The sequence below is a fragment of the Lytechinus pictus genome, chromosome 14 (genome assembly GCF_037042905.1).
Source record: "Lytechinus pictus isolate F3 Inbred chromosome 14, Lp3.0, whole genome shotgun sequence".
NCBI lineage: Eukaryota > Metazoa > Echinodermata > Echinoidea > Temnopleuroida > Toxopneustidae > Lytechinus > Lytechinus pictus.
Genome location: NC_087258.1, coordinates 11,533,083 through 11,558,566, shown reverse-complemented (window position 1 = coordinate 11,558,566; position 25,484 = coordinate 11,533,083). Strand labels below are relative to the sequence as shown.

Here is a 25,484-nt window from a genome sequence, read left to right as displayed (position 1 = left end):
TGGTGGTGATTTAAGATGATTGCACTCATTAAGATAATGTAAAAGACGTTTATAGTCCTATATCGGGTTGGCTGAGTTGGCTTTCGAATTCGGTAGGCCTGATGATGATAATGATTATGATGATGATAATGATGATGGTGGTTTTGTGGTGATGATAACCATGATAATGAAGCTCATGATATGTGTGTGGGAGTGTGTGTGAGAGTAAGAAGTGGCTGTGTGTGTGTGTCTTGTTTTCTGTCATTGTCTATCTTCCTTGTTGTTTCATTTCATTTTCTTTCTTTTCGCTGTTCAGAACTTCTTAATATCTTTCATTTCTCTATTTCCTCCCCTCAAACATCGCCTCCTTTTTCATTTTCTTTCGTCTCTCCTCATTTCCTTATTCAGGTTTTGCGTAGATTCCATGACGCCGGAGAACGAAATTGTTTTCTAACCTTGTGACTTTGACCGTCTGGCTCGATAATAACATATGTGTTATACTGCTTATGATCATGATCATGAAACCGTCAACATGATTGATAGCACTTTGGACTTTGGGAACGTTTTCAAAAGTACTAGGATAAGTACTCACATTGATGCACGTATAAACGATTTGTTCATATTAACATTTACCTCATTATGAACTTTTCCTTTTGAGTGTTTGCTTTCGAGCTCCAAGAGATATATGGGGGAAAATTCTAAAATCGCCACTGATTGATTAGGCTCCATCATGACGATTACAGACCTAGAACTGGGCTCTTGGTTGAGTTCTGGACTAATTTGTCTTCTAATCGTTTGGTTCGTTAAACATCTGATATCACGACCAAGGAACATGCCTCCCGGTCCTACTGGAATACGTCTCCTGTGCGATGCATGGCGGCTTTTCAGGTACGTAGTTCTGAAACAGACGTCACAAGTATATCATGGTGAACCTGTATTACACGGGTCTTTGATGATTTCTAAACGAAACTTCCTATAGGAAAATGGCATACTCTTCTTTACGAAGCATTTAAATGTAACGTTTTGGTAGTAATGTTCTGGCCCCTTTGACTATTGTCTATTATTTCAAGATTCATGGGCCCGTTTCGTAAAGACTTACAACTGTTGTAACTTTGCCATTATGGCAACTACCATGAAAACCTTGATTATGATTGGCTGCTGAGCCCTGTTACCATGGTAGTTGGCATAATGGCAAAGTTACAACGGTTGCACGTCCTTTATGAAACGGGCCCCAGGAGTTGTTTATTTCATGATAGTAACAATAAATTTGCAATTTTTTTCACTCCAATGTGTAATCAGGTTGATCAATCCAAAACGTTTTACGCCTTGTGTTTGCTATGAGCAAAAATGAGCTGCGCTAATTGGGGGAGACATTTCAATACATTCTAATACACCTATTGAAAATGTTTCCATTTTCTTTCCTCCATCTGCAGTAGGTAAAGGTCACAATCGGTTTTTTCAAAGATGTATCATTTGATAAAATGACAATGGAACTACATGGCAATTTCTATTCTTTTGCTGTGACCCGATAACGTTTTTTTTTATCGTAGGGCTAGTTCAAATCCTTTAACTCTCTTTTCATCATGGTCTAAGAAGTATGGTGAGATCGTGTCCTTCTACGTTGGTACGAAGCCTTTCGTCATCCTAAACTCTTACCCCATTATCATGGAAGCCTTCCGTCATCCAGATCTTCAGGATCGACCTAGGAGCCGGCTGATTGAAGAACTAAATGGATTGAAAAATTGCGGTATTGAAATTTATTGAAGTTGTTATTTTAAAAAATGCACGATTTCGACGCAATTGATCCTATATATGAGCATAATCAGAGTTACTGTAATTACTAACTCTCTACACCCGCCTGAAAGATTTTGACCCTCCAAAATCTTCCCGTGTTCCCCACAATTTTCTTTTTCATTTGAGAAGTAATTATTTGCCAACCGACTAGGCCCAGACCCTGTAGACCCAAGGTTTAAAGATTACCTTTCATTTGTTTCCTTTCCAAAACATACTACATTCAATACGAGTGATAATGAAAAACCATGGGCGGAAATCCGGGGGGGGGGCAGGGGGACGTGTCCCCCCTACCCAAAATAGTGGGGGGACACAATATCAAATGTCCCCCTACTATTTTTGGTCTTTTATGATAAATACATCATTCAAAATCGAAATAAAACATGTATTTTGGACGAAATGACCTTACATTTTGGGTGAGAACCTTTTGGGGTTTTTTCTGTTCTGTTTTTTTTTTTTTGCTTGTCAAATTTTCCAGCCCCTGGTCCCCCTACCTTTGCGGTGAGATTTCCGCCCTTGTGAAAACTGTAGACGTTTTGTATTATTACAAAAAAGAAATGCATAAGCATCATAAGCCTGAGATATAAAAAAACAAACATAACCTTTGATCATTATTTTTCTGAATGTGACTTCATTTTAGCTCATTGTTTGCCGCCCAAACATTTCTGTCTCTAACAGCGGGCGACAAAAAAAATCATTCATCCCCCAAATATGATGAATGCCTAATTCTTCTGTTCATTCAGGGCAGGCGCGGATCCAGGGGGGGGGGGACACAGGGGGCACGTGCCCCCCCCCCTTTTTTTTTTGAGAAGCAAAATTAAAATTTGTAATGTAAAAATGCCTTTCAAAACGAGGTGTGCCCCCTCTTTTGAAATAGAAGACCTTTTTTTTGGGTTGTCAAATTTTTTCGGGTACGAAATATCCTTAATTTGTGGTGGGGGGGGGGCTTGTCAAAATTTTCTTTCGGAAAATATGCCCCCCCCCCCTTGGAAAATCCTGGATCCGCCCCTGATTCAGGGGGAATCAAGAATAGCAGACACTTCGCTCTAAAGACATACCGACAACCAACATCATGCTGATCAGCTGATGGAATAAGAGTGGTCACTGCCATAAATTTTTAATATGGATTTTACGAGCAAGGATAGCGATTGACAATTATAAAAAAATATTAACTTGGAACAACCTAAATTATTCTCACTTTTATCTAATTACTAATAATCTAACAATTCTTGTAACATTGTTATCGAAAGTGAAGACAACTGAAATATTAGTCAAATTAGATTGCTCATGATTTTAAAAATACAGTGCTTGAATCTTTTCGGGATTCAGCTCGTAAGTTCGGGATCATCTACTTCTTTTACACCACTGGTTCTGTTTTATGAAATATCAATCATTTTTCCTTGGAATATAATACAACTATCTGCGCACTTGTTGCTTAAGAACGATTATGCGCCTATATTTCTTAGAAGTCAGGTAAAACATGTGAAAACGTCACCACTATAAAACAACAAACACTATTTAACTGTGCTCATCATACTTCCCCCTTCTTCAATGGTGATCAGTCTTCCTGTTTGAAATCCACTTTAGGTATTGCTTTTTCCCGAGGGGAAAACTGGAAAGAGCAGCGCAAGTTCATTCATTCTGTATTTCGAAGTCTAGGAGTTGGTAAGAAGAGCTACGAAGATACCGTCTCAGCCGAGATGTCTCAGCTGAATTCCGCCATCGAAGAAAAGAAAGGGGCTCAGTTTGATCCTGATACTCTCTTCATGCAAGCAATATCAAACATCATCAGCACTATTATCTTCGGAACGCAGTACAAATATGACGACCTCGAGTTCAAGAAAGTGAGCTTAAAATAGATCTCCTTTAATATTCATCCCTTTAGTTAATTGGCCTTAAAATCAAAATGATCTGAACTAAATACTGCCCCCTCGTCTGAAAAAATAGCGGATAAATATGTGTTTTGGGTACTAAATCTGTATTTATTTTGTCGATTCTTATTATAGTACAGCAATCTAAAAGGCCCCCATTTTAGGACAAGATTCTGCGTTCTGTTTACTTAGCTAGATTGAGTGACATATCTTTGGTGCAGGAAATATTAGTACCCCGGGGGAGCGAATATTATTGTTTCGTAAGTACTTGTGCACCCAACGCGAGAGGTCAGTGGGAATGACGATATGATATGGTTGATTAATTTATTCAGAGTACGCCTCATGAATATTCATGTACATGAAACATTCAGATATATCGTAATTTCCTACTAGGTGGTTGGGTGGATAGGTGGGTAGGATATGGGGTCGATGGGGGGGGGGGGTCTATCCACCCTAACGCCATCCTACACCTGTAGCATGGCCCTGGGAAGATTTTCCCTGGAGGTGCTGCGTGTATATACATAGGCAGCACCCCCCCCCCCCCTGGATTTCTGGAAGGTGTGAATAATTGATTAATATAACCCAAATGACCTTCATTTTAGAGTGAAACCCCCACTCAAAGAAGTTCCCAGGGCCCTGACCTGTAGTTAGAAGGGTTCGGAGACTGGACTAACAGCACTTTCCCCCATGTTTCTTTACATGTAGCTTTTGCATATGATAAACACGAACGTGAGATTGACAGGAGGGGGTGGATCGACTTTGTTTGTTCCGATTCCGGGTATGACCCGGATACCATTCGGTATCTTTAAAACAATGACGGACAATATCCGAGCTTTGAATGACTTCGTCGATTCTCAAATCGATTCTCATGAAAAGAGTTGGGACCGAGCAACTCCAAGGGATTTCATCGACCAGTATCTTAATAAATTGGAGAGTACCAAGGTGGGTATTTCTGCAGATATTGCGTTGATTTTGTTTTTCTTTACATCTCAAGCCGACCGCACACCTTACGATTGGTCTGCGACCCGATTTCAGAATAAAATGTAGTAGAATTTGATGCTAAGATTGAGACTTGGAATATCTTACTGTGTAAAGTTCTAAATCACCGTACGAATATCTATGTTCAAATCTGTGACTATGCTATCATCCTTCTTAGAAAAAAGCGAATTTAATATCTAGTCGTAATGACGTCATAGCAGTCGTACGATTGTATACGATTTGAAACTAATTTGGCCTTTACTTCAAAATAAAGGCTTGCAATCTTTCAAATTGGTTATATTAATATTCCTTCAATTAATTTTAACCTCAAATAAAATAATATGTTCCATTCACATTTTCAGAAAATGAGCAAAATGCAATTTGTTCCAAAATCGGATCGCGAACAGTCGTACGGTGTGCGGTGGCTTTTAAGAACACCACTTTTGCCCATTGAATGCCTCTCGCATTTCTCATAGGCCCCGAATCATTAATACCTCGGACTCGTTCCCACTGTCGCGCGATCGTATACAAAAGCAACGATTTGCCTTTCGTAACTGATCGCGGAAATATTTGAACCATTCATTTTTTTTCTACGATCAATTCGATTGTCACAACTGGGGCCTGTTGCAGAAAGAGTTGCGTTTAAACTCAAGTCTAAATATCAAGCGCAAGTCCCGAATACGGGTGCTTCATTGGCTGAAAATCCAGTTACGCAAGATTTGTTTAGTTGCGTTTGATCGCAACTCTTTCTGCTACGGGCTCCTGGTCTAATATGATCTGATACGATCTGATAAGATCACTACGATTACTCCACTATTAAGTACGCTGTTTGAATCGTGGTGCAAGTCTTGGCAGTTGGGACTAGGTATTAAGATCGCAGTACATGCAAACAGCGAACATCTTTACGTTTGTCTTTTCCAAATACAAACCCGATTAAAAACAGGGTGGGATATTTTGATACGGTTTAATATAATCAATTAATTCGTTTGGCAGTTGATTCTGACATGGGTGAGTGTGTGGGGCGGTTTCGGTGTCTGTGCATATATATGGGAATGAAAATATGGTTCTAATCAGGGAGTTGTCTCCCCACAACTCCCTGTTCTAATTGTGGTGACAATATAATAAAATTGTTTCTGTTCGATCGATCATTAAGAAGTTCCTTAACTTATTTTTCAGGATACAATTTCGTCATTCAGCAAACTCAATTTAGTCAGCTGCATCGATGATCTCTTCATCGCCGGGTCTGACACAACGAGTACTACTCTGAGGTGGTGCATTTTATTCATGATGGCATATCCAAAGGTCCAGTCACGTGTTCAAGATGAACTGGATCACGTGGTTGGCAGACAACGAACCCCAAGACTCGATGATATGAAAGATCTTCCCTACACAATGGCTGTTTTATCAGAGGTAGATCTTTTGTAGTGTTTATTTCCAGATCGAGTAAAGGGATGAGACTGTAGAACCTAAATGGAATCTTTTATATTTCTAAATATGCTGTCATCATCGATTTGGGTTGTTGTTGTTGTTGTTGAGGAGGGGTAAGGGATCAATAAAAAGAGGGTAAATTAAGTCCAAAATAAAAAAAACCCTCATAATTATGTAAATGCTGTGGATGAAATACTTTCCCAATTTTATTTGGAAGGTCCAACGACTTGCTGTGGTGGCGCCACTAGGTGTGCCTCATGTAGCTGCTGCGGATACAATTATAGGAGGCTATACCATACCGAAGGGCGCCATCGTTGTGTCTAACATCTTTGAAGTTCTGAACAGCGAGGAACTTTGGAAAGAACCCGGTAGCTTTCAACCTGAAAGATTTTTGACTGAAGATGGAGAGCTCATAAGGAGAGATGAACTAATCTTCTTTAGCACTGGTAAGACAGGAGAAGTCTTCCTAATGACTTCGGTCAGATCTTTGTTGGATTCGAATTCCCTACGCCCATTAGACCTTAGATAGAAGGATAAGTAGACCAATCAAAAGAGGGTCTGAAATAAAAAAAAAGTTAAACAGACTTGGGGCCTTTTCACGCGTGAATCTTGAATCATCGTTGTAATGTCTTTAGAATCATCAGACCTTTCACACGCTCGCTCGAAAACTGTGATTTGAATTCGAATTCCCGAGCGAAGACGGCATTTGTCCTTGGTGACTTGTCAATCAAAGCACTGCATCGCAAAAACAAACTACGATGAGTAAATGACAATTGTATGATCTACGGAAGTGCTTAAAAGGTCACGTAAGCTCCGCCCCCAAAAGATTTTTTGGAGGTCAAGCCTTTCACACGCAAAATTCGTACCGTAATTTGAGTAAAACTTACACTGAAATTCACCTCCGGGGTAGAATTAGAATTCGTGATTGTGATTAGCGTTCGTGATTCTAATCATGTTCTAGTTTGCTTTCAAACGTGCTAAAAATTCGTCACTAGCCTTATCTTTCACTGAAATCATCATTCAAATTAAGATTTTTTTTTGTTTACGGTGTTAAAGGGCGGTTATTTTATCCTAGTTTCATTGCTCGTAGACCTAATTTCCAGATCGATCGAGAAATATATCAAGTATATCCCTCAATTTTAACGCCTTGTTTCTCAGCAGTAAAGAGACGTGTGTCAAAGCTTATAGTATATATTAAATCAACACAATAATGTATCAAAAAAATATTGTTGGGGCGGTGGATATTTAATGGACTCTGGTAAATAAAAAAAAGCCATAATAACAATCATCTTTTATCGGTTGGAAATATTTTCAGGTCAATTTCTGGGGAGGGGGGTGTGTTGGACAGGTTTGAATGAAGGCTGGGAACCATCTTACAGAGTTATGTACATGATGATGTATGCCCCTTCAACAGTTTATCCTAGGTACAATTATATAAATCATTCTCATCCATCTTGACCACCCTCTCATGATTCTCCATTTTCACATTGAAAGCTATTGCTGAGCTGTCTCGTATTTTATTTTATTTATTTTTTCAAAATTTCCAAATCAACCCCTATAGGTCGTCGTGTGTGTCTCGGAGAGCAGCTAGCCAGAATGGAGACATTCTTGGCTTTTACCAGTCTCCTGCAACGATTCACCTTCAAGAAACCTGACAGCTCACCTGCCCTTTCTTTTGATACTGTGCTTGGAATTGCAAGGAGCCCGTTACCCTATGTGACAAGTGCAGTAAAAAGGCCTTGAAGATGTCCTAATGAAAAAAACATACTTATCTGTTGATATGGTTATTTTAGTGATTTTAATGATATTACTCTTGAAATATAATTATACTCATTATAACTTTTACTTTACGTCATGACCAGTTGTAAAATTTGAACAATAGGAGGCCAGGATCTCGCATTTAAATCTTTCAGCAACCATATCATGATGCCATCGGAGTATTTAATTCATGCCAATATCTAAAAAAATAAAACAATTTCGTCCTCGTTGTGTCTCACTGCTGTGCACTTATTTTTTAGATATGTATTTGTACTCTTTTTTTTTTAATGTAGAAGCGTGTAGTGGATTTCAAGGTATACCATGTATTTTTTCATGGGCATATTCTTTTATGTAGTAATGAAGGGAGATGCTTTGACAAATTAATGGCTTCTTTTGACTTCCTGCGTTAAAATTCTTTGATCATTTGTTCTGTATTATTATAATGAAGGTGGATATTTTATCATTGTTTTTATGTTGTACTATATAATGGATGTTGAATGGAATAACAAAAATCATGTCAGTCGATAATCTTGTATAGGTGCAAGAACTCTATTCATCTTTTTTTGTATTTTTGTCACATTCATTTGTATCGATTAAATTCACTGACTCATTTATTATTTCACTATTTCCTTTCATGGCGTACATTTTTATTAACAATTAATATAATAATAATAATAATAATAAAGAGCATTTTTAAAGCGCCAAATCCAAATCGACTATGTGCAGAGGCCGCTGGTAGAAGTTAATAATATGTATTAATCCTGTTCTGATTATTGGTGTTGATTATCTTATAGATATATATATATCCGTACAATAAGCAACTTGCATTCAGCCCATATATATTTTGTTGATATCTACATTGTCTATCAATTCGAATAAATTACATTTTTACGTTATGTCAATTTAAAAAGTGTTCATTTTTCTATCTTGTACTTATACGAATCAATATTGTATCTTATCTGCATCAAATGAATTTCCTCAAATGAAATATGTAAGTGTACTTTTTACAACAAATATGATGAAAAAGAATAAAAAATACCTTATCGCGGTTAGGGTTGAATATTAATGATATTAGATTGTATTTTATATTCAATAAGTATTTTCTGTATTTTGGAAAGCCTATCATGTACCAAAAATCATTTAATGAAAATAAATGAACTTTGCAATTCTATTTTTCAATATTCAAACTGATTTATTTCAATCATTAAAAACCTCTAAAATCGGGGTTATTTTACCAAACAGATTAAAATCATAAAAGGCATGATAGGATAGGTCATCATGAAGGGTTTGTGGATAAATACCTAAACATGATATTATTGTAAATCGCATTAACGAAATATTTTGATAGACAAGATGTACTTGAATACCGTGTTGTGTGTTAGTTATCATTGTTTTAATACATCTTTTCCAAGCACATAGCACAGCGAGTTCATTTTTATTGGGGGGCAATTGGTTCTTTTGCACAGACTGCAAACATGCAAGAAGTCAGTCGCTAACGTCTGCAAGATACAAATGCAAAATCAGATAATAAGCATACGCCCATATTTAAAGGGTGTGTGGGTGGGGTACGTGTGTTAGTGCATGGGTGTATACTTGGATGTATACGTGTATGGGAGGGAGAATGTGTGTGTGCGCGGCGTGTGTGGGTGTGCGTTTGTATGTATTTCCTCTCTATCTCTCCTACACAATAGCTCCATGCCTACACTCTTAAGATGTTGGGAAACATACTGTTCACACAATTGGTTAAAAAGAAATATCAAACTCTGGGTAGTTTTCAACCAATACTGTGTAGTTTTCACCCAAAGCACACATTATTGGTTTAAAACTACCCAGAATTGGATAAAGTTTTAACCAATATTGTCGTGTGGACAGTATATGTTGCTCAACATTTTAAAGAATGTATATACACTTGCTTCTCCTTCATTCTTTTCCTTCCCTCATCATATCGAATAAATCCTTCCCCTTGAAGCTCATCCATCTTAACATCACGCGCTCGAAAATATAATTTATTTTACCTAGTCACCATTGTAGATAGATAAACAATGTTGGCAAAACTTTCAGGGCAAAAAATAAATAAAATAAAATTAGAACCCAACGTGGTTCGAACCTGAAGACTCTTGTATCTGGTACCACCTTCTCTGATGCTATATAGATCTCTTCGATTACCGCCTTACTAAGCATTTTTTTTTCTTCCTGTCATGTTATGCCTGTTTTGTTGGAAGGGCGTGAAACAAAAAAAATAAAATCTTACAATCAATAAATTCAAAAATTGTTTTGAGGCAGAACTTGGATACGACCGTATAATGCGACATAAACAGATACAAATCATATTGATTGCTTTCAAACGTATTTTGTTCCCCTTCATTTTAAGTCAAATCATGTTTTATCTTGCCTTGGGTATCGTCACACCCTCATCACCCATGTATATATACGCACTATCTGCTGTCACCTCACCCCACTCACACACACACACCCGCATACATCGACTGCTACTTGATGTGAATCAGAAAATAGATACCTTGACACTGTTTGTAATGTTTTACCTTCTCATTTTATAGATGTTTAACACACACCCTCACGCGCACACACACCCACACACACACACACACACACACAGACAACTCATACCACCACACACCCACGCAAACCCCAAAATACGCACGTTATATACGCACACTATGTAACTGCCCTTCTTCACCATGTTCATAACCACGCTGTTACTCATCAACTCATCTTTACAGCTCGGAGTAATTATGTTTACCTTAAGTAAATATTGTCCACACACACAATCATTTGTCATCGAGGATGCAGTCCTACCAGTGATATCGATATCAAATCTACCGAAGTAACTCGATTTATGATGCTCAAAAATGGTAAGCTTGGAGACGGATTGTGATCAGATGTGCCTGGGTTTCTTAACGAACGATGTCATCCATTTAAAATGAGTCGTATATATACGGATCTTAGAGGGGAGTTCATTGCAACATCAACACCTTTTTAATCTTGTATATATCTGGGAGACCCAGGGGGGCGACTTCCATTGACCTCTTCGGGCCTCTTCCATTGACACCCTTATTACGTTACGTACGTAAGGTGCCCAATCTTGAAAAAGAGATCCTTTTTACGCGTTTCTTTGGTCGCGCCTGGTATCCACTCGTCAATGGAAGCCCCCCCCCCCCCCCCCGGGCTGGGGGATGAGGTGGTTTTCGGGGTTGGAGGTTTTGTGGGATATTATTACTTGAGATGTTTACAACCGTATAGAACAAAAAACTCAATGAGAATCAGTGTGCAAAATTAGAAATAGCAATACGATTGTGCATATTTTCTACACCCCAGCAAAAAGATAAAGTTTCGTTACACTTTATATTTGCAAAACATAAGGGTGCCCATTTCGCTTCTTTCTCCCCCCCCCCCCTACCTCACCCCCTCCCCCCCCCCCCCCCCCTCTCACATCGCTTTAGGCCTACTGCTTTCTGCGTTGGGCGCTTTGAAAAAAAAAGATGCAAACAAAACCAGGATCATAATTCTAATTCAACACCCAATCACGTACTAGTTACCAAGACACCAGAAGAGACTATTGTTGATGGTCCTTGAACCATGGAAGAATTATATTCAACCTCCGCCTTTCCCTGGCTTTGACTCGATTGATCGCTCAGTGGCTGTAATATTATATGAATATGAATGTTAATAGATATACATGTTTTTCGATGTCTGCGATCGGATATTTTGAGCGTTTCGACTGGTATAGGCAGTGCTATACTGGTGGTATGTTTGTTCTGATCACGCGGAACTGAAACGTTATCCGTGTTTTTATACCAGGTCCGTGCTAGAAATGTGCGATGCTATAACCAGATCTAACCGAGATTTTTTATTGAAGTTTGAGGAATAATCTTTGAGACTGCATGAATTCGTTGGGATTCAATTTTACCGGAAACATAACTTTTTGAAGTATGTTTGAAGGTTTCAACTCTATCAAAGCAAATGAGAGTTTGACTGCATTATCATGCTGATAAGCAAGAGATAAAGGAAAACATAGTGTCAGGTGAGTGCTTCAATCTCATTAAAGTTATGTGATGTTGTGTTACATTACGTTATTTCATGTTTCTTTGTGTAATAATATCTGATTTATATTATGTTAAGTTATTATAAAAATGATAATAATAATATGTTGCATTTTTATTCTGTTTTAAAGAGTGTTTCTAAGCGCTTTAAATAAGAATTAACACAAAATCATGATACAAATTAATTAATTAATCAATAATTATAATAATAATGGATATTTAGAGGCGCTAAAAACTAAAAGAACATGTACACTTCGTATGATAAGAAATATTAAGTCAAGAAAAGGTAATAATTACAATTAATACTTAATAAATTAGAATATTAAGTGATGTGTTTTCAGGAGGGATATGAAGGATATGAAGGAGGTGGACTGACGGATATGTAAAGGAAGATTATGTTATGTTTTGTTATGTTATCATTGTTATGTTATGTAATGTCATGTTTTATTTTGTTGTGATATGTTATGATAAATCATGCTACTTAGGCTATGTTTGTTATGTCATGATATTTTGTGTTATGACATTTGATTTATTATATGTTACACTATGCTGTGTTAATTATGTTATACCATACAATAACATAAATCAAATATCATATACTTTGTTTCTAATTACTTTTACTGTGTTTATCTTGTTTTATTCAACTTCAATTTAAGTTGTAAAGCGCTTAGAAATTGTATTGTATGAAGCTAATCGCTATACTGTAAAAAATGAAGTGCTAATTTAGCACTTACAGTGCTTGTATATTGACTGCACTACGAGTGCTGATTTTCTAGTTCAAATTTAAAGTAGAAGATCAGCACTCGTAGTGCAGTCACTATACAAGCACTGAAAATGCTAAATTAGCACTTCATTTTTACACTGTATGTAAAAGCTCCATATTATTAATAATAATAATAATATGGAGCATATTATAATATATTCTATGATAGTGTACTGCGTCGGGTTGCATTGTATTTTATTGTGTTATATTATGTCATGTAATGCTATTACCTTACAATGTCATGTTATGGTATATCCCTACTGAAAATAACAGTGTCCCACATTGTATTCACAGTGTGGAACACCACGGATCTCATATTCACATGGTCAAATTTGAGCATTTTAACAGTGTGAATCACACAGTCGACCATGTGAAAACACTATGAACATTAACTCTGTCGATGTGTCCACAATGTGAAAATATCTTCACACTGTTTAATTTGAGCATTTTTACCAATGGGAATCACATCTTCATATAGTCCATTTTGTGAACACACTGTGAAAACATACACTTACATTGTTGAAGGGTTCAAAGTGTGAATCTGACATGAAATTACAAAACCCCATAACGTATGTTATTCGATTCAATAAGAACAGCATTATATGAATTAAAATCACATTTCATTTCATTTCTTTTATTGTTTCTGCAACTTTTTCAAATACAAAACAAGGAAGAAAATACATGTACATAACTAAACATTCAACAATACAAAATATAAAAAAGGGGATCAAGAAGGTTGCAGGGGTTGCTAAACAACACTTAACGAATGTTATATTATGTTTGGGTAATTGTATGGGGGGGGTTCACAGGCCAGAATTACTAAATAATTATTAATTTTTAAACTGTTGGATATTCGGTTCGCTTTGCTCGGTCGCCAATTTTCAAGTGCACCAATTTTCAATTGCACCATGTAAAATAAAAATCAGCCCCTCAAAATTATTGCCATATTATACGCAGTTGATGATCGTTACTGTAAATGCCTAGTTATGGAATTTTATGCCTGATTTATTAAGTCTAACATGCATGTTTGGCATTTTCAAACACTGACTCATGTATTCATTATTTAATGGCACTGAATTATGGTAGATGGGTGTTTAACAATAATTGGTGCAACAGATGAGAAAGAATATAAATTGAATCATTATATAACATAACAAAAAAGGTAATAAATGCCATTGTTCAATTCATGGCCTGATGAAATTAAATACCGACATCTTCACAGATGCTTTTACATTTATTGTGTTAACTTATGAAGAGAAATTAATATCTATTTATTTAAATTCGTTATATGTATCTATCCTACGATTATATTTCTGTTTGAAATAAACATAAATTTTCAATTGATTTTTTTAATATAATGACTATTCCTAACTCACGTGAAATACTTTTAATATCATAATTTTTCTTCTTCTTTCTCTTGTTTTCTTTCTGAATAGACTTTTCATCGTGATGGAAAACTATTTGGCTCCGACTTCTGTCTCCCTGCTTCTCGGGCTCCCAGTTCTACTAAGTCTAGTGCCCTCATCGTCCGCCCTCCGTATCACTAATCTTACCGTGGATAACATCACAACGACGAGTGTTTCATTCAACTGGCTCATCATTGAACTCGACAACGAAAACCAAACAGACTTACTGCGATCTTATATCAGACTTCAGTATAGTCTCAACTTCAATGTCGGTTCAGGTTGCATGTTTGTGAACGAAACCTCGAAGACATTTACCGGTATCCAGCCGTACACGTCATACTTTGCTTGTGTGGACGTCGTCCGCCTCGACCGGGATGATGATGACGACGAGTGCAACTCAGATTCCGTGGTCGTATCGCAGGCCAAGGATCAATGCGTTGCGTTCACGACGGGGTTCGCGACGTGGAGTCTGCCCAACATCGCAGCCTTGGGCTGTGCGGGAGGGATACTCCTCGTCGCCGGGATCTCACTTGCAATCCAGGTCGTATTTCCGGTACAAACATTGAATGAAACGGTGGATTCTAAGAAGATGAGAGACTGGTCGAAGAAAAAGAGGACTGAGAGCGTTCGCGACTTCTTAAAAGCTGTTGATGGTGATCATGGTGATCGTACACCTTGAGGAAGTGAAGCATTCTCTGATCCTGCCCAGGTTACTGCATCATTTTCGAAAAACATTATTTTAGAGACCTCTGGGAAATGTTTTGTGAAAGTGAAGCATTTCATGAGAGTTTGATGTTTTATCCGACAAACTACGTTTTATCTTGAAGAAGTATTATTAATATTAGACATTATATCTCCGTGGTATTATCAGTTTTTATAGGAACTGTGCTTCTCAGCCAATCAAAATCAATGAAAGTTGCCAGACGAAAAAAAAAATAATGAAACACTTTTCAGATCTGTATTAACAGAGAATATCTATATCAACATTATACGCGTGTCATTAATGAATTTCATAAATACTATTACAAAACAACAACAACAAATCAAAGGAATTATCAGTGACAAAAGCAGATGCATAAACTATAATGTGATGATGATGAAAAGTGGTCACATGGCACATTCCGGTGTTGATTTGACACTGCAGCAGACTGATGATATTGGTGTTGTACACCCGACTATTCGGCTACCCATACCCATTTTTTTTTTATTCAGGGTGTAAATTGCAGCGACAACACAAGGGTGTTGATAATTACACCAGTCGATGTTAACGAAGAACCTCCCACACGGATGTTAAAATTACACCCTGTAATTTTATCATAATATCCTTAAAGGTCAAGTCCACTCCAACAAAATGTTGATTTGAATCAATAGAGAAAAATCAGACAAGCACAATGCTGAAAATTTCATCAAAATCGGATGTAAAATAAGAAAGTTCTGACATTTCAAAGTTTCACTTATTTTTAACAAAATAGTTATATGAACGAGCCAGTTACATCCAAATTAGAGAGTCGATGATGTCACTCACTCACTATTTCTTTTGTTTTTTATTGTTTGAATTATACAATATTACAATTTTTACGAATTTGACGATTAGGACCTCCTTGCCTGAACCACAAAATGTTAAAATAATGAAATTCCACGTATTCAGGGAGGAATGAAACTTCATTTCACATGACAATGACTAAAAAATCTAAATATTTCATAATTCATATAATAAAATACAAAAGAAAAAGTGAGTGAGTGATGTCATCAGTTCCCTCATTTGCATACCGACCGGGATGTGCATATAACTCTTTTGTGAAATGAAGCGAAACTTTAAAATGTCATAACTTTCTTATTTTACATCCGATTTTGATGAAATTTTCAGTGTTATGCTTGTTGAATTTTTCTCTATTTATTCTAATCAAGTTTTTGTTGGGGTGGACTTGTCCTTTAAAGGTTACAATAACAATGAAGTTCGACTAATGGGTTTATTTTACTTACACCATAAATCCAACATCGGTGTAAAGTACTACGTATGATCATCGGATTGCGTAGATTGACGTGTTTGTTGTTGTGTGCATGTGAGAGTATTTCTGTAGAGAAATAAATTTTAGTTTTCAATTTTAATTTATTTATCAAAACTTAACCCCCCCCCCTCCCACATCCCCTCTGGTTTTCCCTTTTATATCACACTATGAAGCGATCGACAATAGGTGGAAATATAAGGTACACGTACTTAAAATAAAAAAAAGCGAAGGTACGATTACAATATAACACTTTAAAAATGCAACAAAAGTGTTCCTTGCTGTGAAATTAAAATCAAGAAACAATAGAAACAATTTGTATTATATAATAGATGTGTATCTTTTATCTTTACTGTTTCCTTATGTGTTATGCAATATGTTTGCAAATGAGTTTTTATTTTTTTCAGAAATTATAGAGCCGCTAATATCAGTGGCGTCCATTTACTGATAAAGTACTATAGATTTGGTTTTAAGTATCCACTGTACTGTCTTGATTACCAGCATTAGTTTTATTTCAATAAAAGCATAATTTATTTTAATTTTATTTCTGATTGAATGATTTTTTTTTCTTTCGGCATTTCTTTATAGAAAAGTAAAGAAAAAAAGTTGCGTAGTGAAAAAGTATAGTAAGCGTTTATCATGTAATTATAAACTGAATTTTCAATTTTCAATTAATAATAAAAATTTCAACCCCCTCTCCCCTCTGGTTTGCCCTATCAAACACTGAAGCATTAGGCCCAAAGAACGATCTAAATTAAAAAATAATAATGATAAATAAATCTCGATATTCATTGGCTGTTCGTATAGCCCAAGGCGGCACCAGGATGTTTTTTCCTTTCTGTTTAGTGGATTGGGCAGGGGTGATGTGATTCTCTTCTTAATCGAATTCTCAATAGAGGTATTATCGAGTTACGCAGTCAATACCTCGCCTTTTATACTCTTAACTTTTTTCTCCCTTTTCTCTCTCTCTTTTTTCCCGGTGTTTGTTCTTCATTTTTTTTTATAAAAGAAGGGGGTCTTCCCTGACCCCCCCCCCCCCTTAACACCACCCCTGCCCAATCCATCATGTTAACCTTATTATAAACTCAACATATTAGATTCGTAATTATGGTCATAATCTTCTTTCACAATTAATGATAATAGTATCGACTTATACTTCCCTCCTTCCTATAAGGGGCTGCGGAATGGTTTTGAAAGTAGGGGGGGGGGTGAAAATGCAAAAAAAAATCACAATCAGATGGTTATTTCTACGGTTTTTGGAAAAAAAAGTGGGGGCTGAAGCCCACCCAGCCCCCCTCCCCCGTTTCCGCAGCCCCTGCTTCCGTCTCCCCCCTCTTTCTCCTCTCCTCTCCCTCAAGTTCTACCCTTTTTGTCTCTCCCTCCCTCCTCTCTCTTTCTGTCGATCTTTCTTTATTTCTCCCTCTTTCACTTCCTTTTCTTCTTTCTCTCTTTCCTCTCCCTCATACTATTTCCGTGTTACTTGCACTCTCGGGAAAGATCGGATGTGATCATGCTCGATATTCAAAACCTTGTCAATACCAAGCCTCTATTGTCAATAACATTCCCTTTTGCTATTCAAAATTAGCATAACAATTTGACGTCTCTGATGCGTGTACAATTGGAGATTTTTGCACTTTTTTCTATTGAATTACACCTAAAGCTGGGAGTTCATTCTATTTTGGGACCATACAGGTCTCTGTTCACTGGTCGGAATTCGTTTCTATTTAGCGGTGAGTATTTTTACTTACAATGTATGCTATTTCAAGAAGTAGGTTCGACATTTTGTTTTCACGGGATCCTGTCTGTCTATATGTCTACAATATCAAAAACCGTTTGTATTGATATGATGTATACATTGGCTTTAAAAAATAGTAAAAGGTTCCTGTATTCCCTTTTATGGACTTTTTGTGTGTATAAAAAAACGAACTGTTGATGGGCTATAGCGTAAAGAGCGGCTTCGGACGGTGTGTGCGCTTCATAAGATAACACCATTGATATTGTTATTATTATTACTGTTATTATTATCATTATTATTGTTATTATTATTGTTGTTGTTGTTGTTGTTATATTCTTGCAGTTTTCTATTTAGCGTTTATGTCTTTTTACCATTCCTACGCCATTCCATGTAGTACTAGTATAGAGCATTAGTCAAAGCTAATATAAAATCAGTATTTTCAAATTTAAATGGATAATTAATCAGAGGGGCACTTAATAAGCAGTTTCTATCAACAATTAAGTAATTTCTTTTCAAACGGAATATAGTCATTATTTATCCCATAAAAATTGTTTTAAGTCATTGACACTGTGTCCTCTAACAAGATATCCCTTGAAATTAAAGAACATTGCAAGTGAGTTTCCATAAGAGACTTGTTTTCTTTTATAAACCTAATTGTGTTTTTGTTATAGACTAGTTAATTGGGGCTTTGCGGGGTTGGGTTGTGTTGTTTGGGGGTTATATGCTTGGTTTTTTTTTTGCTCCATGATGTTAAATTCACAATACATATTACTATTGGCGTACTTTCCAGAATTTGATAAATTCAAAGGAATCGGAAAAGAAACTATTAATTTTCCGATAAAAATTCAACTTTTATATGTCGAGATAAACCATGTTAAGATGAGAAAGTAATGCTTATTTAGTACAGTATAAAGAGAGGAAAATGATTATTTAAAATCTAAAACTGAAATTTAAAATCGCAATTTAAAGGTGTCTATAAAGGTGTGACCATGCAAATTCTGAAAATGTTAAATCAAACCCATGAAAATGCTAAAGTTAAGGCTATAATTGTTGGCTTTGGCGTCATTAAAGTTGATTTCACCAGACAAAGGGTTTTTATCTCACATTTTGAAAAATAATGTATACACAGTCAATCTTTGATTTAACAATTTAGTTTTAGATTGCATCTGGAAGCAATTGTTAAGGCATATTTTATCAACGATTCACTTTATTCATAATTTCCCATGTCTGATGTTTTCTATGGTTTAAGTTGGTGTTCCCCAGGGATGTGTCTTAGTTCCTTTCGAAATGTCAGAGGAAGCAAGAGTGAAAGAAACACTGGGGCAAACTAGGCAACAGCAAGTTCAAATTTGTGATGGTTGTCAAGTTTTGTGTAACTGCCCATGACCGGCACTGTTGATAAACTCCATCAGAAACCCCCTTCTCTCCCTCCACGACCTCTCTCTCACTCCCCCCTTCTCTCTCTCTCCCCGACCTCTCTCTCACTCCTTTTCTATCTATCTATCTATTTATCTATATCTGTCGATCCATATATTTATCTATCTATATCTATTTCTTACATAAAGATGAGGCGTTTGGGACAACCCCCCCCCCACCGCCGCCGCCTCCTCTCCAAACTTCCACAATCAAGAAGAAAATTGAAAAACAGAAAGAAAGGAAAAGGAAAAGAGTGAAATATGAAATCATTTATCTATCTATACTTGTCTATTTACGTCTATCTATCTATCTATCTACTAAATCCATCGTTATATCCTTAAATGTACATAGTAAATAGTTACCGGCGACTGAAAAATGATTAATTACAGTCAAATAAACTAGTCATAATCATTTGTTGATACGAGATCACGACCTATTATTGTGTACATTGTTAATACCCATCATCACCATCATCATCATGGAATTGGGAGTATGGATAATGATCGTTAAATGCCTAATGACCTGTAGTGGAGAGGAGAAATGGAACAAGAACATATAAGGGGAGCAGAGGCGTCGATCCTGGGGGGGCAGGGGGGCGATCGTCCCACCAATGAAAATATTGGGGGGCAAACATATCGTTTTGCCCCCCCAATAATTCCGCATGTGTAAAAAATAAAATAAGATTGTAATGTTACACAGAAATCAGCAAGTGAGATCGAAATACACAACTCGTTCTTTATTTAAAATCATGCTCAAAATGTCCGCTTTTCAGATTGGAATATAAAAATTTTCAGCTCGCACTTCGCGCTCGCATCATTTCTGTAGCAAAAACCCATACTTTTCATGATTAATAGGTGAATAGAATGTCCCGTTTTCAGTTCTAAGCCTCAAAATAACTCGCGGTTCGATATGCAATAATCTTTTGTTGGATATATATCTTGTTCTTAATTAAAAACGTCCATTAAACTCAATTTTTTTCTGATCAAAATATCAAAATTTTCAGCTCGCGCTTCGCGCTCGCATCTATTGTTTTTTAGATACCCATCTTAATCATTGGTACCAAAAATGCATAGAATATCAAGCTTACAGGTCAGAATATAAAGAAATTTCACCTCCGGCTCTCGGCACTCGCATTATCTGTGTAGTGAGATATGTATCCTCATGACAAACAGTCCTAAACAGGCACCTTTTTCCTGTTATCAGATCAGTATACAAAAAATTTCAGCTCGCGCTTCGCGCTCGCATTAATTTGTTGGTGAGATATGTGTCTCTATCTCATGAGTCATATACATATTTGTATATATATATATATGTGTGTGGGTGTGTGTGAGGGTGTGTGTGTGTGTGTGTGTGTGTGTATATATATATATAGGCATATAAGGGTGTGTGTGTGGGTGAGTTTGTTTGTTTTGTGTGATCGAGCGCCTTTGGTAAGTTGATTCATGATTTTGCCCCCCCAATCTGAAAAATGGATCGACGCCCCTGAAGGGGAGATATTATGGTTCCATTGTCATGATTGTGAAAAAGTCATAGACAGTGCTGTAGCTATTTGAATATACATGCATGAAGAAGATTGTCGACAATAACTGGAGGTATATAGACCTAGAAAAAAAGTGAATGGGCCTAAAACGGAATTTATTTATGTCCAAGATTTCTAAGAAACTTTCTTTTGGTTGGGGTGGGGGTATTTAAAAGAAGCAAAAGCAGAAGTGGGCACTTCTCACGAAAAGTTCAGTAAAAGCCAAGCCAACAAGCATCATAACTTTTCAAGCATTTTCTGATTCTTTAACCCGTACTGTGTCGATTTTATATTGTAGTTTTAAGATGTATATATATTTTCCAAATAGAATGATAACATATTTTTCAACTATACATATTGCAAAAGTCATACCACTATAGGAACAATACTGACTCTAAATATATTGAAGCGTCGTAATTTCTTCAAATTTTTATAATATATTTTCAGTTGTCTTATCAGAATGTATATGTATCAAGACAGGTCTATAACTCACAAAGCTATAAGATGACCATACAGTGCGATTGACCTCATTGGAGCAAAGTCTACCTTAGGGGCGGCGCCAGAGTAATTTAATAGGGTAAGATGACATCAATCATGGTGATGTCATTTAAAATCTTCTCCATTAAGCAGGGGTATATATTTACATGACCCATACCTCTCGTTCTGATACTCTTTATTCTTTCATCTTCATCTCTTTATTTTTACTTTTCTCCTTTTTCAATTCTTGAAAGATCATCATACTCACAGTGGAGGTCGCCCCCCCCCCCCCCGTAATGCTACCCTCTCTCCTGCAAGTCACGGATTATGGAACAGTATCAAAACCAACGAAATACACATCCGGGAAAAATAAATCTATATTCTTTATTTCGGCAAATCAACCTTGTCAACAGAAACAAGTTGACCCTAAAGATTTATAATGAAGGGTGTCTTGTAATATTAGGCCCAGTTTCACTGGAAGGGTAACTGGAAACAAACGAGGATATAATCATTAGTTATTGGATGATATCTAAACTCTTATAGTTACACAAATGAAACAGACTCCAGACCTATCAAAACTAAATTATTTTAATGGCATATTGTTGATTGGTTTGGAATGTTTTTCGACAAAAAAAGACAAAATAAAAAGAACAATTGGTTCCAAAGTTTGTTGGTTGATTTTTATTTTGGTCGGTAATTTTTATTATTTGACCAATCCAGTGGTCGCTTACAAGGAGTGCACTAAATCTTTATAACATCCTCCTTACTCCTTAAGAACCAGTTACAGTTTATGATATTGACTGACCAGCAATATTTTTAGGTCATGACCTCGGCGATGAAAATTAATAATATAGGCCTTTTATTGTATCATAATAGTGGGTGAGTTGGTTATCACAATAGAACCGAAAGAAGAAGTGAGATCCGATATACCCCGGTCATCAGATACTAGCATAGTCGCATAAATTCTTGTACTGTCTCCACTCCCTGGTAAGCATTCTACCAAGCTTTCTCTCTCTCTCTCTCTCTCCACCCCTCCCTCTCTCTCTCTTTCTTTTTCTCTCTTCGTTCAGTCTCATTCCTTCACGACCCTCTTATTTTTTCATTCTTTCTATCTTTCACATGTAGGCCTATCTAGATCTTTTTCTGTGGTCGATTCCACGGGCCTGGCGGAAATCCATTGATTACTAGTATATAGTTTTCATCTCCGAATGGTTGATTTATTCAATATCGACATTTGTGAGTCTCATCAGTCGATACGTACCAATATTACAGGCCTATGGGGGGTTAGTTCCCTCTATGCCATCCTTTCGCTACCCCGGCTTCATGCATGCTGAGCCAGAGGAGGAAGCACTCATATAATATGATACCATTCTGCTTGAGATCTTGCCTGTATTGTTGCTTTTTTCTGCCTTTCTTGTTGGTTTTCTGTCTGTATTGTGTAGAAACCCGAAACTGTATACTCACATGTAATGTAAGCCTAGAAGAGATTTTGTCATGTCTGTATAATACGAATCCATATTTCGTATCTGTTGGATTCGGTTGCACTGTTGAATTGAAAAGGACAGCTAACGTAGATATATTTACAGGCCTGCTTAGACATGTTAGAGGAAGCGAACCCTCTGCTGTGTGATTTCGTGTCATTATCTGGTAGTTATTATCCATTTTGAACTTGAATAGTTGAAATTATCATGTCGTTGCGCAGTTTTGGATACTGAGGGACACCTTTGCCGCCGCATACAAAGGCGGCTTTTCCATGTTTTCGGATTGACCCATGCCTAGCCCTACGGGTGAGTTACATATTGATGCCAGTGTGGTGTATATTATGATCATCAATGATTTTTAATGGTATTACTAGCACTTTCCTTCAGAAGAAAAGATGTTTTATTTGGTGTTTTATTTCAAATAACATTTTGAAGGCCCGATGGAATGCCCAACCATTGATTTTATTTCCGGATATGTGACTTATTTCATCATCATGTTGGTTTATTCCCCCCCCCCCCCAATTTCCAACATATACAAATCAGAAATAAAGCTTTAAGAATTCTGGGCACCGTAGAAAATCCGAGAGCTATTAAGCCTCAGCTTATTAGCATAAATTTATTCGCATTATTACAAATGAAACGGGAAGATACATTAATTATCGCGAAACCCAATTTGGTAAAGAATCCATGCATCTACAATCAACGCCATAGCATTCATAGCATATTATTCACCAAATCTAAACTTCCTTGTTCATTTCTTCAACATGTCCACCTATGTGACTTCTCCTTTTTTGTGTTAATTCAGTCTCAGTCATGGGATAACATGATTTTCCATTTTGTTTTATCTTTATTCTATCTTTTTTAACTCACCTTTCCTTTATTTCTGGCTTACTTTCTTCACATGCCATTATCATGCTTTCTTTGTTCATCATTGTCATAACACACTGCGAAAACGCCGGTGATAATTTGACACCAGTCTGGTATCTATGCACCGGTTTGGCGTTAGGCTAACACCAATTTGGCATTTAGGCAACACCAATAAGTGTTAAACCAATATCTGTTTGATTCTTAACCGGTGTTGTTTCAACGCTTCTCTGGTGTGAACGACATGAATTAACATCGGCGTTTTTGCAGTATACGAAAGTCATACATGTCATGTGTGCGCTGGCTTAGAGACATGTTTTGTGATAAGCGCTATAAAAATAATGTAAATCATTATTATCATTATTGTTATTATTATAATTTGTATTATTATTACTATTATTAGTATTATCATCATTATTATAATCATTATTATCATCATTATTATTTTGTTTATTATTATTGTTATTATTCATTATCATTATTATCATTATTATTATCATATTCCTCAATCTGCATGAATACCCTTCTCATAAAGATTATTTCTGTAATATGATAGATTTTAATCAAATTACATGAAATACAAGCAAGAAACATGGCATTGTAAGAATCAACCAGTACAGTCTCGGTTTACTAAATGATTCACGAATAGCTTCGTATCCAGGTAAACAGCTAATCAATTCAGAATTTTCATCTTTGATTTTATGTAGTCACTTTTATTTAGTCACTAGATCTTTTTTCTCTGACAGGCAAGATTATTTCAAAACTTTTCTCAAGAGAAGAACCATTATGATTCTCGTTTGACTGTGGGACTGACATGAATACTTTATCATTCTAATTTTTTATATTTTTGCCACAAAGTGTGGAATTTGCTGCAAATTAGGCTACATCCTTGTTTGGTATGTTGGATACTTTGCTCCATACGTCATAACGTTATACATCACTTCCGCTTTTGAACCCCATGAAGTCCCTTGGGCGTTTGATAATGATCTTGTTGAAGTTTCCTTTCTGAGCCGTAATGAAATTGTGCGGTTATTAATAACTTTGGTAATTATGGGGGTGGCTGTGTATCGTTGAGGATCGAATAAAACTGCCAATCGAATCAGGGGATTATGAGTATATGACCGCTTTGTGTTATATATTACTTGACTTCACAAGGAGGGGGCACTCGACTTTTTACATGGAATGGTACTCCATGGGCGGATCCAGGATTTATGTGAGCGAAAGGGGGCACTTTTCAACCGAAAATATTGACAAGCAATACAAATAAAAGGTTCCAAGAGGTGGGATCAAGACCGATCATATCCCCACCCCCAAGATTCGCACTTGGGGCATAACAAAGACACGACACTGGTCATGCAGGTATTCGCTTCAATGTGGAGTGATAATAGAAGTTCATCCAAAGATAAGGAGGAAAATAGAAATGCACTTCACCCAGGATCCAAAGCACATACACTGTGCATCCTAGAAAAAAAATCATTCAAATTGATTTGATTAATAATTTGTGATTGATTTTTTATATGTACATCAAAACTTCATGATAATTATTGATTCATTAAACGTATTTTAATAGCCTTTATCCTATGACGCTCATATAGTGCATATTCACTTATGAGTTGGTAAAAATAATTTGAAAGATGTGCTTGAAAAAAATGTATAGCAAGTATTAAGTATTGCCAAACATTTACATTTCAGCCTTCGCAGTTTCATAAAAATGCCTTATGCCATATCAATCGTCTTATTCAAGAGTCAAGACCCACCCCCGTATCCAGCCCACTCCCCAGCTTGTCCTTCTATCACCTTTTTGCCAGATTTGCATTGGAATAAGGAATATTGCCTTCGACGTTTGTTATGTATTGTTTTCAGTTTTATTCATTCAGAGTGGCCTCATCAGTTTGAGTAATATCTCCTTGGTTACATGTACTGACGTTCTTAAGTGCCTTCGGATGAAATT

At 36.5% G+C, this 25,484-nt stretch overlaps 2 protein-coding genes across 2 annotated transcripts; both read left to right on the top strand.

Moving 5' to 3' along the window:
• Positions 1-387: 387 nt before the first annotated feature.
• LOC129276247 (cytochrome P450 2J4-like) lies at positions 388-8,710 on the top strand. Its single transcript, XM_054912652.2, has 7 exons — positions 388-867; positions 1,530-1,726; positions 3,358-3,614; positions 4,347-4,583; positions 5,796-6,029; positions 6,265-6,493; positions 7,609-8,710. Exons 1-7 carry the CDS (start codon positions 710-712, stop codon positions 7,788-7,790), a joined length of 1,494 nt encoding a protein of 497 aa, XP_054768627.2. The 5' UTR covers positions 388-709; the 3' UTR covers positions 7,791-8,710.
• Positions 8,711-11,760: 3,050 nt separating this feature from the next.
• Positions 11,761-16,580, top strand: LOC129276249 (uncharacterized). Its single transcript, XM_064109668.1, has 3 exons — positions 11,761-11,847; positions 14,066-15,366; positions 15,974-16,580. The coding sequence occupies exon 2, from the start codon at positions 14,079-14,081 to the stop codon at positions 14,712-14,714; it is 636 nt and encodes a 211-aa protein (XP_063965738.1). The 5' UTR covers positions 11,761-11,847; positions 14,066-14,078; the 3' UTR covers positions 14,715-15,366; positions 15,974-16,580.
• Positions 16,581-25,484: the final 8,904 nt, after the last annotated feature.